This window comes from Sciurus vulgaris (assembly GCF_902686455.1).
Source record: "Sciurus vulgaris genome assembly, chromosome: 10".
Classification (NCBI taxonomy): Eukaryota; Metazoa; Chordata; class Mammalia; order Rodentia; family Sciuridae; genus Sciurus; species Sciurus vulgaris.
Window position 1 is genome coordinate 136,791,773 of NC_136470.1, and position 13,957 is coordinate 136,805,729.

Here is a 13,957-nt window from a genome sequence, read left to right on the forward strand (position 1 = left end):
TCACTCTGCCAACTTCTAGGCAGATAAATTATAAAATCCATATAAAAAGAATAGTACAGAAGAAAATTGCCAAAATTCAAAATTAATTCTACAATAGTTCAAATTGACCAATAACTGTTGAAGAAATAAAGTTAGCAATTAATTGCTCAACAAAAAACACCATGCCCAGAGGGTTTCATAAGTCTACCAAAACATGAAAGACCAGATAGCCCCAGTGGTCCACAGCTGTTCAGGAACACTAAAAATGAAGGAAGCTTCCTCCTTCTCTTTTTGAACCAAGGATAATGTTGGTAACTAAATCTGACAGATGGAGTATAAAAAAGAAAATCAGCAGACCAATACCACATACGAATACTGATGTAAAAGTACCAAATATAAAAATCAGTGAACATAATCCTGTAACATATGTTACGGCTTAACTATGAGGTGACCCCCCAAGAGCTCATGTGTGAGATAATGTAAGAGAGTTTAGAGGCTAAATGATTGGGTTATGAGAGCATTAACCTAATCAATGCATTAAATCACTAAATGGATTAATGGGGTGGTAAGTGTATACAGGCAGGACGTGGCTTGTAGGAGGTAGGTCACTTGGGGGCATGCCTTTGGGGTTCATATTTTGTCTCTGGTGAACAGAGTGCTCTTTGCTCCCTGCTTGCCTCAGCTGCTTTCCTCCTCCACACCATCCCAACATGATGTGCCACCTCACCTCAGGCCCAGAGCAATGGAGTCTATAGACTGAACCTCCAAAACTGTAAGCCCCAAATAAACTTTTCCTCCTCTACACTGTCTTGTCAGATCTTTTGGTCACAGCAGCAAAAAAGCTGACTGAACACCATATTAAGAAAGTAATACACCAAGATCAACTGAGATTTATTCTAGAAATATAACATTATTTCTTTAAAACATTAGGTCCTAAGTTTTCAATTCTGTGAATTTCAATGTAATTGACATAGGTACAGTAAGATAGGTTAGAAATCATAATCTATGGATTTTATATGATTTATCATTAATAGTAACATTAAAATTACTATTATCACTCATTATTCACCTATTACTTTTCTCAAAAGAACAGAACTCTAAAAATGTAAAGGTATATTTCAAAGTTAACATAAGTGGTATATTTGTTACTCAGTTTGTTTTTTAGATATTCCACACATGTGACAATGGAACACAATGGGTTTAATAGCTCTAAGGGGGAAAAAACACATGATCATTTCTACAGATGATGAAAAGATCTTCAACAAAATTCAATATTTCGGGGGGGGGGCATGGGAGGAAGTGATGGACCCTCTCTTCACACAACAGAAATAGACTCTTCAATGCTAGAGCCAGCGCATCTCCTAGCGGGAACCCTGTAGATATTTTCAGAAAGATCAGGCACAAGCAACAGATGTATAACACCTCCAGTGCTATCCAAAACTGCACTGGGGCACAAGCCAAGGCAATTAGGTAGGAGAAAACAAAAAGAAGGTTGAGGATTAGGAAGGAAGGAAAACCATTCCTGCCTGCTGAGGGTATGGCAAACCCTGGAGAACCAACAATAAAACTAACTGAAACAAGGAAAGAACTGATTAGCACAGCAGGATAAAAAATTAACATGAGCTCTGTAGGTTTCCCATACAAAAACAAGAGCAGTTAGAGATTATATGTACAGGAAACCCCATTTATAGTAGCAGTAAGAAGATGAATTACTTTGGAATAAACTTAGCAAGACATAAATGAAATTTTATATGAGGAAAACTTTAATATATTCTTGAATTTAGAATCTAAACCCCAGACTTTGCTCTGAAATAGAGCTCAACATGTAAAGATGTCAGTTCACCTTAATCTACAAATATGATAAAATCCCAAGAGAAACACTAATGAGTTTTTGTAATAGACCTAGATGAGCTAATACCAAAGTTGATATAAAAAAATTAACAGTTGATATGAAAAACACTGAAAAAAGAAAAGATAAAAGAGAAGAGAGAGAGAATATCCCTACCCAATACTGAAACATACTATCAAGTCTACATGATTGTAAGTGTGGTCCTGTGACTGAATGGACAAGACCAGTGGAACCCTTCCTTATAGACCCACATGAGATATACACACACATAGAAATGCATGTTATAAAAGGGTATCACAAGTCACTGGAACAAAGATGGACTTCTTAATAAATAGGGACATGACAAAAACCAATGGGAAAAAGAGAAAAGCAGATCTATGCCTCACATTACACACAAGAATAAATCAAAATATATAAAGGATCTAAATGAAAAATGAAACCAAACAAACATACCAGAAAAAAGAAAATCAGTGAATTCCTCTATGCCTGAATTTAAGTAAAACTCTCTGTACTGTATGCCCTGGATATAGAGAAAGATACAATGAAAGAAAAAAATAACAACTCTGACCACATAATAGAAGGATGCCAGGTCTGGTGGTGTATGCCTGTAATCCCAGCAACTCTGGAGAGGCCCTATCCCAAAATTTTAAAAAATAAATAAAAAGAGTTGGGGATGTGGCTCAGTGGTATAGTATCCTAGATTCAATCTCCAGTACAAAAAAAAAAAAAAAAAAAAGAGAGAGAGAGAGAGAGAGAGAGAGAAGGATTTTACATAACAACAACAACAACAACAAAAAATACTTAAAAAAGTCAAAAGAATTGAAAAACCAAAAGAAAACATTTGCCTATGTATCACAGCTAAAGGGCTAATATCTCTCATAAATAACTCTTAGAAACTGAAGGAAAAAGACCAAAAACCCAAAAGACATCAGCAGAAAATTCATACACACACACACACACACACACACACACACACAAAACATATATAAAGATGTTCAAATTCAGTTATGATAAAAATAAAATTAGAAATTAAAACTACTCTAAAATACCAATTCTCATCTATCAGATTAGCAAACATTTAAAACTATCACAACACATGCTGTTGGTGACACTGTGGGAAAACGGACTCTCACATTACTGGAAGGAATTCAGCAGTTTCTAACAAAACTACAAACATACTTACCTTTAATCCAGAAATCTGACTTCTAGGAGTTTCCCATGAAGGATCACCCCCAATAGTTAAAAATATCCATGCGCTAGGTTATTTACAGAAGCTCTTTAGTAACTAAAATAATGGCCATATCTTTACTCTACCTTCCTAGGTAGTGGCTTAACTTCAACACAAGCACACAACAGGGTACGAGCAACTGTAAAAGTAAGATCTGCACTCTAATGTGGATCTCCAATACACACATCTGCAAACAACAGAAGTGAAGCGCAAGGAACACTCACATTTGCCACGGATGATGAGTTCATTCTTCTAAAACAAAACGGGGGAGAAGAAGCCACAATACTGGCTATGCAGAGGGAAAGGCGAAAACAAGACAGAAGAAAAAAGGGGGAGTGACACTTCCCTAAGTGGACCCTCTTGTATAGTGGTGTTTCCTGAAACCATGCTAATGCTTCATGTACTAAAATAGAATGAAACAAAGTCAAAAAGTTTAGGGGTACAAAAAATGAAATATGAACCTAACTCTTTCCAAATGAAGAAACTAACCATATTGAAAAAACAGGGTGAGGACCAGGTACAGAATTGTATATCCTCAGGGTACAGATTAAAAGAGCTATAAAAAACTATTTAAAGTTCAGGGGTGCAGTTCTGTGGTAGAACAGTTGCTGGTATATATAGGTCCTGGACTCCATCCCCAGCATCACACACACACAAAAAAGTCTAATTTCTCAGCTTGTTTTTCATAGCAATATATATTAGCAATTCTGAAACTGCTGTCTGTATTCTATAATTATGCAAGTAACTAAATATACTACGGAATAGGAGAGGCTTCTCATTATTGGAGAAAGAAGTTACAGGTCACAATTTGAATACTTCAAGAAGAACATAAAAAGTTATATTAAAAAGCACAATTGTTCAATAACTCCTAAACGCACCCATGGAAACCAGGAACTTTAAGCTTTTGACTTCCCACCTCCTGCCATTCCCTAGGCACACTTCATCTTTACATTATTTTGCATATATGTAACACCAAAGTTTTCTGGAAGTATTTGACTTGTTCATCTGAAATCACTGTTTTCTATTAAAAACCAGAGATCAAATAACACACCTTCCTATTTAAAATCATATACAATGTTTTCTTTGAAAAATCACTACTTTCATTTTCTATATCTAAATTAAAGCATTGATTAAACTGTTCAAGGAATGAATAGTTTAATTTTCTTGTTAAACCAAGGTTCACCCAGAAACTCACTTAGTTTAAGCCTTTGAAGAATAAATTTCTAAGTAATTTTCCAAAATAATGTAATAGGGCATGAATAATATAATTTCTCAAAATGTAAGATTCTTCATTGTGTCTAGATTATTTAGTTATTACAGTTAAATGTGGGCCACAATATTGATGCAGGAAGTTGAGAAATAGTGGCTTTGAATAAACTTTCTTCACATACAGAATGAAGACAGCCCAAGAGTTACAAACTCAATCACAGATGTGCTGGATTATCTGCTGTGGACTCAACCTCACCGCTTGTCCTCTCCAGGTCTTTCTTACACTGCCAAGGAAAAGAAAGTGACTACACTTCCCAATCCCCAGAGGCACTGCAGGTAGGTGCCTGGGCAGGGAAGCTTCCAGGTGAGCAAGCAGCTTCTAGACTACTATCCGCTGTGCCACAAAGGGAGGCAGCTAAGACTTCCACTGACTGCTGAGAAAACAAGCAATGTACAGCTTCAGGCTGAAATTGTGGTGAGCTACCCTAAGGTCAGCCCCTGAACCCTCGGAGAGGTCATAAGCCTCTCCCTGTGGGAAAACCCTCACACTTGGAATTAAGTGGCTTTTTTCCTAGTCAACTGGACTCCACTGATGCAGCAAACATGAAAGTACTCTATAAATTGAAAAAAATCATAAAAAGCACAATGTTATTTCTGTTCCCAGGAAATTCTGACTGAAGTTGCTTTCTGATAATCAGTCTCTCATTTAGACAAGTAAGTGCCTCCAAAATAAATTCTTCCTTCTACATATCAACAAAATAAAACTTTCCCTTATGGAAAAAAATCTGTTCCCTACCTAACTTCAATTCCTCAATTAATCATTCAGTCAATGCATTTTTACTGAACAAAGGATTAACCAAGAGAGTCCCCCTAGAAAAGAGTTCCCTAGAAGAGAGCATTCCCTACAAGAGTTTCTCAAAGAAAAGATGATGGCAAAAATTTGGAATAAAGAGCATGCTCAAATCAACAAATCTTGCAACTCTGGAGAACAAAGCTATATAAAACAGTAGTTTACACAAGGAATGTTTTAGAGAGTGGGGGGAATAAGGCCAAATAATAAAAAGCCAGGAAAAGTTAAACACTGAACTTTACTGTTATTATCCAACTTCAGATTCATAGGATTATAATATTTTATGCCTAGATAACAAAATTGGGCTGCTAATGTACATCTCCAATCAGAGCCTAATAGTACACAGAACTAAGCCAAGAAAAGAAACCCATCTTTTATTTTTTTTGGCAATATTGGAGATTGAGTCCAGGGCAGGCATACTAAGCATTCTAAGCAAGCACTCTACCACTGAAACCCAGTCTTAGAAACCAATCCTTTTAAAATACTGCTCTTATTCTTTTTTTCTCAACATTCTCCTGTTCAAAAGTCCTCAATGATTTCTAAGTACCTACTTTGATCAAGTCACTCAATACCACAGTCCCTACCCAATTATGCAGTATATTCTACCACCGTCAGAGATGTACAACTCTACAAATACACTGTTCTCTGTTTGGCCATTGAGCACAGCTACCAAATGCAGCAGGAGATACCTCATGCATTAGTCTGTTGAGCTGCAATAACAAAATGCCATACATTGGGTATCTTAAATGAAATTTATTTTCTCAGTTTTACAGGACAGAAATCCAAGATCAGGGTGCCAGGGCTCTCTTCTGTCTTGTAAACAGCAGCCTTTTCTCCATATCGTCACATGGCCTCCTCTGAGGGCATACAGAATGATCTCCTCTTCCTCTTCTTACAAGCCCACCCACCCTATCAGATTAAGAGCTCAACATTACAACCTCATGTAACTTGACCTTCGCAAAAACTATTTCTTTAAATATAGTCACAGTAGAAGATGGAGCTTCAACACATGATTTCTGGAGGACAAAAATAATCAGTCCATTAAATGCAATGTTATTTCCGAGTCTAGAACTAATGAGATTCTGCAGCTTCTGCTCTTACACTCTTGAACGTGTCCACCATAATACGAAAAAGCCCAACCTGGCCTATTAGAGAATGAGAAGCTACATGCATCTCCACCAACAGCCAGAACCAAATGCTGGGTATACGATGGAGTTACATCAGAAACCCCTGTGCCAACCAAGCCATCAGATGATGACAACTGCATGAGCAGCTCTAGCTGAGACAAGCAGAAGAGGTACCAACTAAGGTCAGTCAAAACTGCAGAAATAATGAAAATAAATGAGAGTGGCTTGAAGGCATTAAGTTAGGGAGTAGCAATGAATACCAATAAGACATACCTTCTTGTTCTGCTTTTTGACCTAGATCTCTGAACTCTATAGGACTTCCCTCGACCCCTTGAACGACTTCTACTTCGTTTTCTTCTAGAGCCATAAGAAGAGCTACTGCTTGACCGATGTCTGCGTCTGAAATAAAGTCAAACGTCATTCCTGTAAAAAGTATTCTTTATGGGCATTAGGGAGACCTCTAGATTCCAAAGGATCATCTCATTTTTATTGTCTCACTCACTTGAAGCAAATAAGTTAAAAACGTTACTTCTCTTGTACAGTCAGATGACTGGTTCATAATGGAGGAATCCAATAAGCTACTAACTAAAGCATTATAGGCTGTAAGTAGCAAACTGCCTTTTCAAATATCATCCAATAACAAGGTACATGGACTATACCAGTTTACACCTACTTGCCTATAGAGAATATATAAAGGATGGGAAAACCAGACACACAATTAGATCTGATTTTTAAAAAACTCTTTGAGTTGTGACTTCACTCTCATAAATGTGTACTAAAAGAAAAATATTTTATCCAACAAAACTAAAAATAAAAAAAATATGAACACTAAAGAATGTCACCCTCCCTGGGCACAGTGGCACCGCCTGTAATCCCAGCAATTCAGGAGGCTGAGGCACAAGGATCACAAGTTTGAAGCCAGCCTGAGCAACTCAGCAAGACCCTATCTCAAAATAAAAAATGAAAGGACTAGGGATGTAGCCAGTGGTAGAGCACCCTTGGGTTCAATCCCCAGTACAAAAAAATAAAAAAGTTGCCCTCATTACTGTTTAAATAAAATTGATGAAAATCACCTTCTATCATAAGAATGTGAACGCGGCTGAAGGTCTCTGGACCAAGATCTCGACTTTGATCTTGATTTCCTTCCGCCTTTCTTTCGGCTGTAAGTTCTACTATCTGAAGAACTGCTTGAAGATGACCGTCTACGGTGTTTCTTTTTTCTCTTGCTTCTGCTCTCCTCTTCAGTATCTGATGACCGGCGTCCCATTTCTACAAGCTGAAATTCAAAGAAATTTATTTCTAACATGGGGGCACAGTTAGTGAAATTCAACATACAAATTGTTACACAACTTTTTAAAAATAAAATTTTTAAAGAAGGTCTCGCTATGTTGCCAGGCTGGTCCTCAAAATCCTGGGCTCAAGCAATCCTTCTGCCTCAGCCTCCTGTGTAGCTGGTACTACAGACTTATACCTCTACTACTTTATAAAACAAAAATTTTTTGGTACCTGGGATTAAACCCAGGAGTCCTTAACCACTGAGCCACATCCCCAGTCCCCCCACCCCTTTTTTTTTTTTTTTTTTGAGATGGGGTCTTCCTAAATTGCCTAGGACCTAAGTTGCTGAGGCTGGCCTTGAACTTGCATTTCTCAGGCCTCAGTCTCCCAAGATGCCAGATTATAGGTGTGCGCCACCTTACCCACCTACTTTGTAAAAAATTTTAAAGGCACATGTGAAGAAAAATTTTTAAATGTGCCTGGCTTCTTAACAAGACATGAGAAACAGCTCCAATACAATCAATACAATCTTCTAGGACATCAATGAACCCCTTTTACAATTTTTGAACAATTTAAATTTCCTACTAGCTTTAGTCAGCTTTTGTGCTGCTATGACTTAAACAATTAATTAGAACAATTAATTAATAAACAATCAGAACAATTGTAGAGGAGAAAAAGTTTATTTAAGGGCTTATTGTTTCAGAGGCTTCAGTTCATATACAGCCAACTCCATCATGGCAGAAGAATATGGCAAAGGGAAGCAGCTCACATGACAATCAGAAAGCAGAGACTCCACTTGCCAGATACAAATATATACCCCAAAACCACACCCGTAATGCCCCAACTCCTCCAGCCACACCCTACCTGCCTTCAGTTCCTACTCAATCCACTGATTGGATTAAGGCTCCCATAACCCAATCATTCCTTCTCTGAGACTTCTTGCATTGTCTCACACATGAGCTTTTGGGGAACACCTAACATCTAAACCACAACACCACAAGATGGGCATGGTGGTGCATGTCTGCCATCCCAACAACTACAGAGGCTGAGGCAGGATCATCACAAATTTGAGGCCAGCCTCAGCAACTTAAAAAGACCCTATCTCAAAATAAAAAATAAAAAGATCAGGGATGTAGATCAGAGATAAAGCACCCCTAGTTCAATATTCCCAGTACCAAATAAATAAATTTTCCTCAAGGTTTTTCTAATGTCTCTCAAAAGAGTCAATCCTGAAAACAATTCATTGTATCAATTTTCTGATATTTTAAATTGCACTTATCATTAATGACATTGTTTGGTAACGGACCACCTACTCTCTACTTTTTACCTTGCCTAAAGACAAGATACTTGAGTACCTTACAGTTACATGTTTCCTGAGAATTCTAAATTGTTAAATGGAGAAGACCTCACCAGTCATCAGCACTGCACTGTCCTCATTTCACTTGTGAAATCTGAAAGGAAACATCTACTGACAGGCCAATGCTGGTGCGGCTACTGCTAGGGCAGTCAGCTCTTCACACACGGCTAGTGCCCAGATACAGCAACGGTGTCAATCTTTCAGAAAGTTATCAAACAATTTATAAAAAGCCTTGAAACTGTTGATGCCTGTTTGATAGCCAGACTGTACCTTTGGATATATATCTGGAAGATATTTCAGAGAAAGATATATTCACGAAGATTTGCATTATTACATACATGTGGACTAAAAGAAAATGTACATAAGAATAAGAATTAAATTGATAATATTTAAGTGACAAAATAGTTCATGTTTTTCTTTTTTGAAATTTATTGCTATGTAGTTAAAGTAATATTTGTATATTTTGTATACAGAGAAAAAACAAAATTAGAACCTAAAATTTTATATTTAGTAATTAACTTAGCTAATAAGTAGTTTACCTGTCTTAATTTAAAGTCAAACTCTAGATTCTCATGAACAATACTATTTTTTTATTTAAATAGCTATTAGCTATCAAGTCATAAAAAAGCAGGATCCAGCCAGTGCCTATAATCCCAACAGAATTGCAAGTTCAAAGCCATCCTCAGCAACTTAGACTCTGTCTCAAAAATAAAAAATAAAAAGGGCTGAGGATGTGGTTCAGGTAAGCCAGCCCTCCAAGATGGCAGTGCAATACCAATTACTTGTTAGGACTAATTCAAAACTTTAATCTATTTACTTAGAGCCACAATTAAGGGTTTTAAATATAGTTCTGAACCTCAAGTTAATCTAGGTCTAAAAGTTTTTTAAAAAACATTGAGGAAACTTGATTTTGAAATTTTCAGTTACTAATATACTTAAGCCAGTTTCCTCACTGAAACATGACACTGATTTGGGTAAGAGGTCACTGTGATCCTTTCCAGCTCTAAAATAATATGATTATGAAATTATACATATATGCAACATAAATATGTACATATATACATAAAGTATATATCTACTTCTTTTCTTTTTTAGTAGGGATTAAAACCAGGAGCACCTTACCACTAAGCTACATCTCCACATCTCCAGTCCTGTTTTTCTTTTTTGAGACGGGGTCTCACTAAGTTGTTGAGAATCTCACTAAATTGCCAGGACTGGCCTAGAACTTGCAATCCTCCTGCCTCAGCCTCGGAGACACTGGTATTACAGGCGTGCACCTCCACACCCAGCGAGTACACATCTACATATATTTAAATGTATATATATCCATTTATACATATATATCCATACATACATTACACATATAATATCTACATACCCATGTATATATGTATATATTTTTAAAAATCAACCATTATTACTACCACCATTAAGTGGCAATAATAATCTAAGTTTTCCTACTTCTTGGCTTTACCTTTCCTTTTTTTTTGTTTTGTTTTCACCTTTAGGAACTTGAGAATTTTCTTTACTCATGTATAACTGTTTAAGATAACATTGTATTGCCCTCTACTACCTTGCTTTAAAAAACAACTGGAAGAAGACTAAATAAATAAAAAGTATAAATTCACAAGCATAAAGATACTAGAAGAGAAAACAACAGCAACAGTAGACAAGATATGTCAACAAATTTTCAGCAAATGAAAAACAGATGGAGAATCAAGAACCAAGCAACTGCAGACAATTCCAAGAAAAAAGTCAATAGGAAGACTCAGAAAGAATGGGAATTTGAGACACCATATACCCCAGCAGGCACAATGAGTCATGAAGCTAAAAATAGGGGAACTGACTCAATTTCTGTAAGAGAAATAGTTCCCTAGATTTCTTCCCCTTTTCTACCCAGCCAGGTGACTTCTCTTCCCCACACCCCAGCAGAAGAGGAAGATTTTGTTTGTTTTTTGTTTGTTGCTTTTTGAAGGGGGCCATGTAGCAGGAGGTCCAAGGACTCAGTAAAAAGGTCAGAATGATGCCAAACTAAAAAAGTTACAGGTAGTGAAACCTGCACCTGATGGTAAAAGCCACAGCCCTCTGCAGCCTGTACGAGAACCCTGAAGCAGGGCATCCTGGGAGCAAAACTAGAGGTTCTTTTCTGCAAAGACTCAGCAACCTGGTTCAAGGTATGTAAGTGCATGAGGGTCCCCTAAAGAAAATACCAAGCCCCCATTCAACAACTCTGTAACAGCCCACAGATGTCAAGTCCACACCTTCGGCGTTTTTCTGTAAACTCGTTTTCTGTAACTTTACAGTAAATATACAACAAAAGATAACCACACAAGTAAGAAAAGTCATTAGGATAAAAGACAAAGGCCGGCAGTAGAGCTTGATGGTAGAAAGCATAGGTAGTGTGCACAAGGCCCAAGTTCAATCCCCAGCACCAAAAATAAAAAATAAATAAAACACAAGAAATAAGCTGGGCGCCATGGCACGTGCCTATAATCCCAGTGGTTCACGAGGCTGAGACAGGAGGATTGCAAGTTCAAAGCCAGTCTCAGCAACTTAGCAAGACCCTGTCTTGAAAACAAAAAATAAAGGGCTGGGAATGTGGCTCAGTGATTAAGCAACCCTGGGTTCAATCCCTAGTACCAAAGGGGGGGCGGGGGGGGGGGGAATAACAACACAATTCAGACTAAACTGAAAACATACACACAAAAAACTTCAAGAACAAAAATTACTATCAATATCCTCAGAAACATATAAGATGATCCTGTGAACAAAAATAGGCAGAAAGCAGAACATGCACAGAACAGGAGAGAGCTTGAAATTTAAATGATATACATGGAGGTAAAAGAGGGTCAACCTAAGAGGTCCAATACCCAACTGATATGCATTCCCTAAAAAAGAACAGGGAAAAGAGACTATCCAAAAATTAAATCCAAAGAATTTCCAGAACTGAGAGACATGCACTGCCCTAAGTCCCTGGAACAATGAATTTTTCAAAAAGACATACACAAAGCATATCTTATAAAAAATTCATACACCAAGCTGAGTGTGGCTCAGTGGTAGAGGGCTTGTTTAGTATGCATGAGGCCCTGGGTTCACTCTCCAGCACCAAATAAAGAAAAAGAAAATTCAGACACCAGGAAACAAAGAAGATACCAGAAATTTCCAAAGAGAAAAATAGTTGGGGGGACATAATAAAAGGCATTGGGCTTTTAACAGCAACAAAGGAAACAATGGAAACTTGCCAAAATAATGAAAGAAAATGAGTTTTAACCTAGAATCTTTATCTAGTCACTTATTGGACCAGTATGAGTTTACAAGGCATTTTTAGACACGCAAAGTCTCAAAATTACACCTTTCTTCAGGAAATTACTCAACCAGTATGCTCTACCAAAAGGAGAAGGTAAACTAAACAAAGACAATGCAGACTCAGAATACAAGTGACCTAACACTGAAGATGGGAAACCATCCAGGAAGATGGCAGACTTAGGTGTAAGGGACACATCAGTAAGCAAGAGACCCAGTCTGTGCCTTCAAAGGGCTCATGTTCTAAGGGACCAGCAACTCTCAAAATGGGGCCTGAAGAACCCTGGATGTTCTCACAATCCTTTCGGGGTCCAAGAGGCCAAAGCTGTTTTCATTTTAACACTGTGCTGACTTTTACACGAAAGTAAAGTTTGATGAACAAAATTACTGACATCTTGGCACAAACAAAGGCACAGTTCATTCACTGCCACACAGTTCCAGTAAGAAGGAAAGGAAAGGAAAGGTGGGGCAATTCCAATCAAGAATGTCCCTAGTGAAGGAGTAAAAATGGTTGATTTTATCACATGTAATCCCAGAGTATACATCTTTTTCATATACTTTGATGAAATGGGAAATACAATCAATTTTTGGCATACCTTGAAGAATGGTAACTGTTTCAAGAAGGGATACTTAGGCATCTTTATTGTAAGCCCAACTAGCTGCTTTTATTTATCTTTAACTATTTTGTTAAAGAACTGATAAATTCTGATTATTCAGGCTTGAGTGTTTGGCAAACATTTTCCTCAAAATGACTGAACACTTTAAGGAAAATAACAGTATTTATTGCCAATAATTAAATTCACAATCTCAAGCAAAATTATGAATTTTAGATAACTTATATCTGCCTCCACGAGAATGAAGGCTCTCCAGATTAGATTCCTCTTGTGAGATTCACAGTCACGTTAAGTATGATATACAAGAAAGGGTGTCAACGTTTGCAAGACACACCTAACTCAGTCAATCGGTATCTTCTAACTACCAGTTCCTGTCACAACAGCATGCACAGGTAAGATTCATTCACAGTGCAAGACAGACCATAAAGGTTAACATCCCAGAGTAAGAAAAGTTCACTGCTGTTTCAAATGCCACCTTACAGCCAACCATGTGTCAAGTTTTGTGGTAGTATCAAAAAAAGTAGTTATCTGAAAAGGCTATGAAAACACTTATCTCCTCCGACTACCTGTATGTGTGAGGCAGGATTTTCTTCATAAACTTCAACCAAAGCAACTTATCTCAACAGACTGAATGCTGAAGCAGACAGAATAATCCAGCTGTCTTCTATGAAGCCAGACACTACAGATTGCAGAAACAAAAAATAATATTTTTCTTACTATGTTTTCTTGAAAATAGTTATTTTTCATATTGAATGTTATAATGCAATGGGTTTATTGATTCATAAACATTTCAAAAATTTCTTTTAATTACTAATAAAGTACATGTTTACAGATATTACCAAATAAATAAAACTTCCTGAAATTCTCAACAATTTTTAAGAATGCTAAAGTATCCTAAAAAGTTTGAGAACAACTGTTCTAAGTCACCTACAATCATCACAGTCTCCATTTCATCCTTCTTATTAAGTCCCTGCGTAAGACATGAAGCAGAAAATAAAGAAAAGCATCCAGCTAAATTATCTTGCTGATGACAAAAAAAAGTCAAGAGAAGGTAAGTTAGATTTATCTGTTCTAATTACAAACTATGTAGCTCAGTGGCTTGTCCATAGCAGAGATAGGGTGACTACCTTTAACCCAGAAAAATTAATGAAAGATACAAAGAAACT

General features: G+C 37.1%; 1 protein-coding gene across 3 annotated transcripts in view; it reads right to left on the reverse strand.

Moving 5' to 3' along the window:
* The window catches only part of RSRC1 (arginine and serine rich coiled-coil 1), a 362,234-nt gene that overhangs the window by 341,162 nt on the left and 7,115 nt on the right, over positions 1 to 13,957 (reverse strand). For all 3 annotated transcript variants that reach the window (XM_079100402.1, XM_079100401.1, XM_079100403.1), the window contains exons 2-3: positions 7,316 to 7,518; positions 6,516 to 6,641 (exon numbers count right to left, since the gene is read on the reverse strand). In XM_079100402.1, the coding sequence (XP_078956528.1) occupies positions 6,516 to 6,641; positions 7,316 to 7,509 (320 nt within the window). In that variant the 5' untranslated portion in view covers positions 7,510 to 7,518. The remainder of the gene's footprint in view (positions 1 to 6,515; positions 6,642 to 7,315; positions 7,519 to 13,957) is intronic.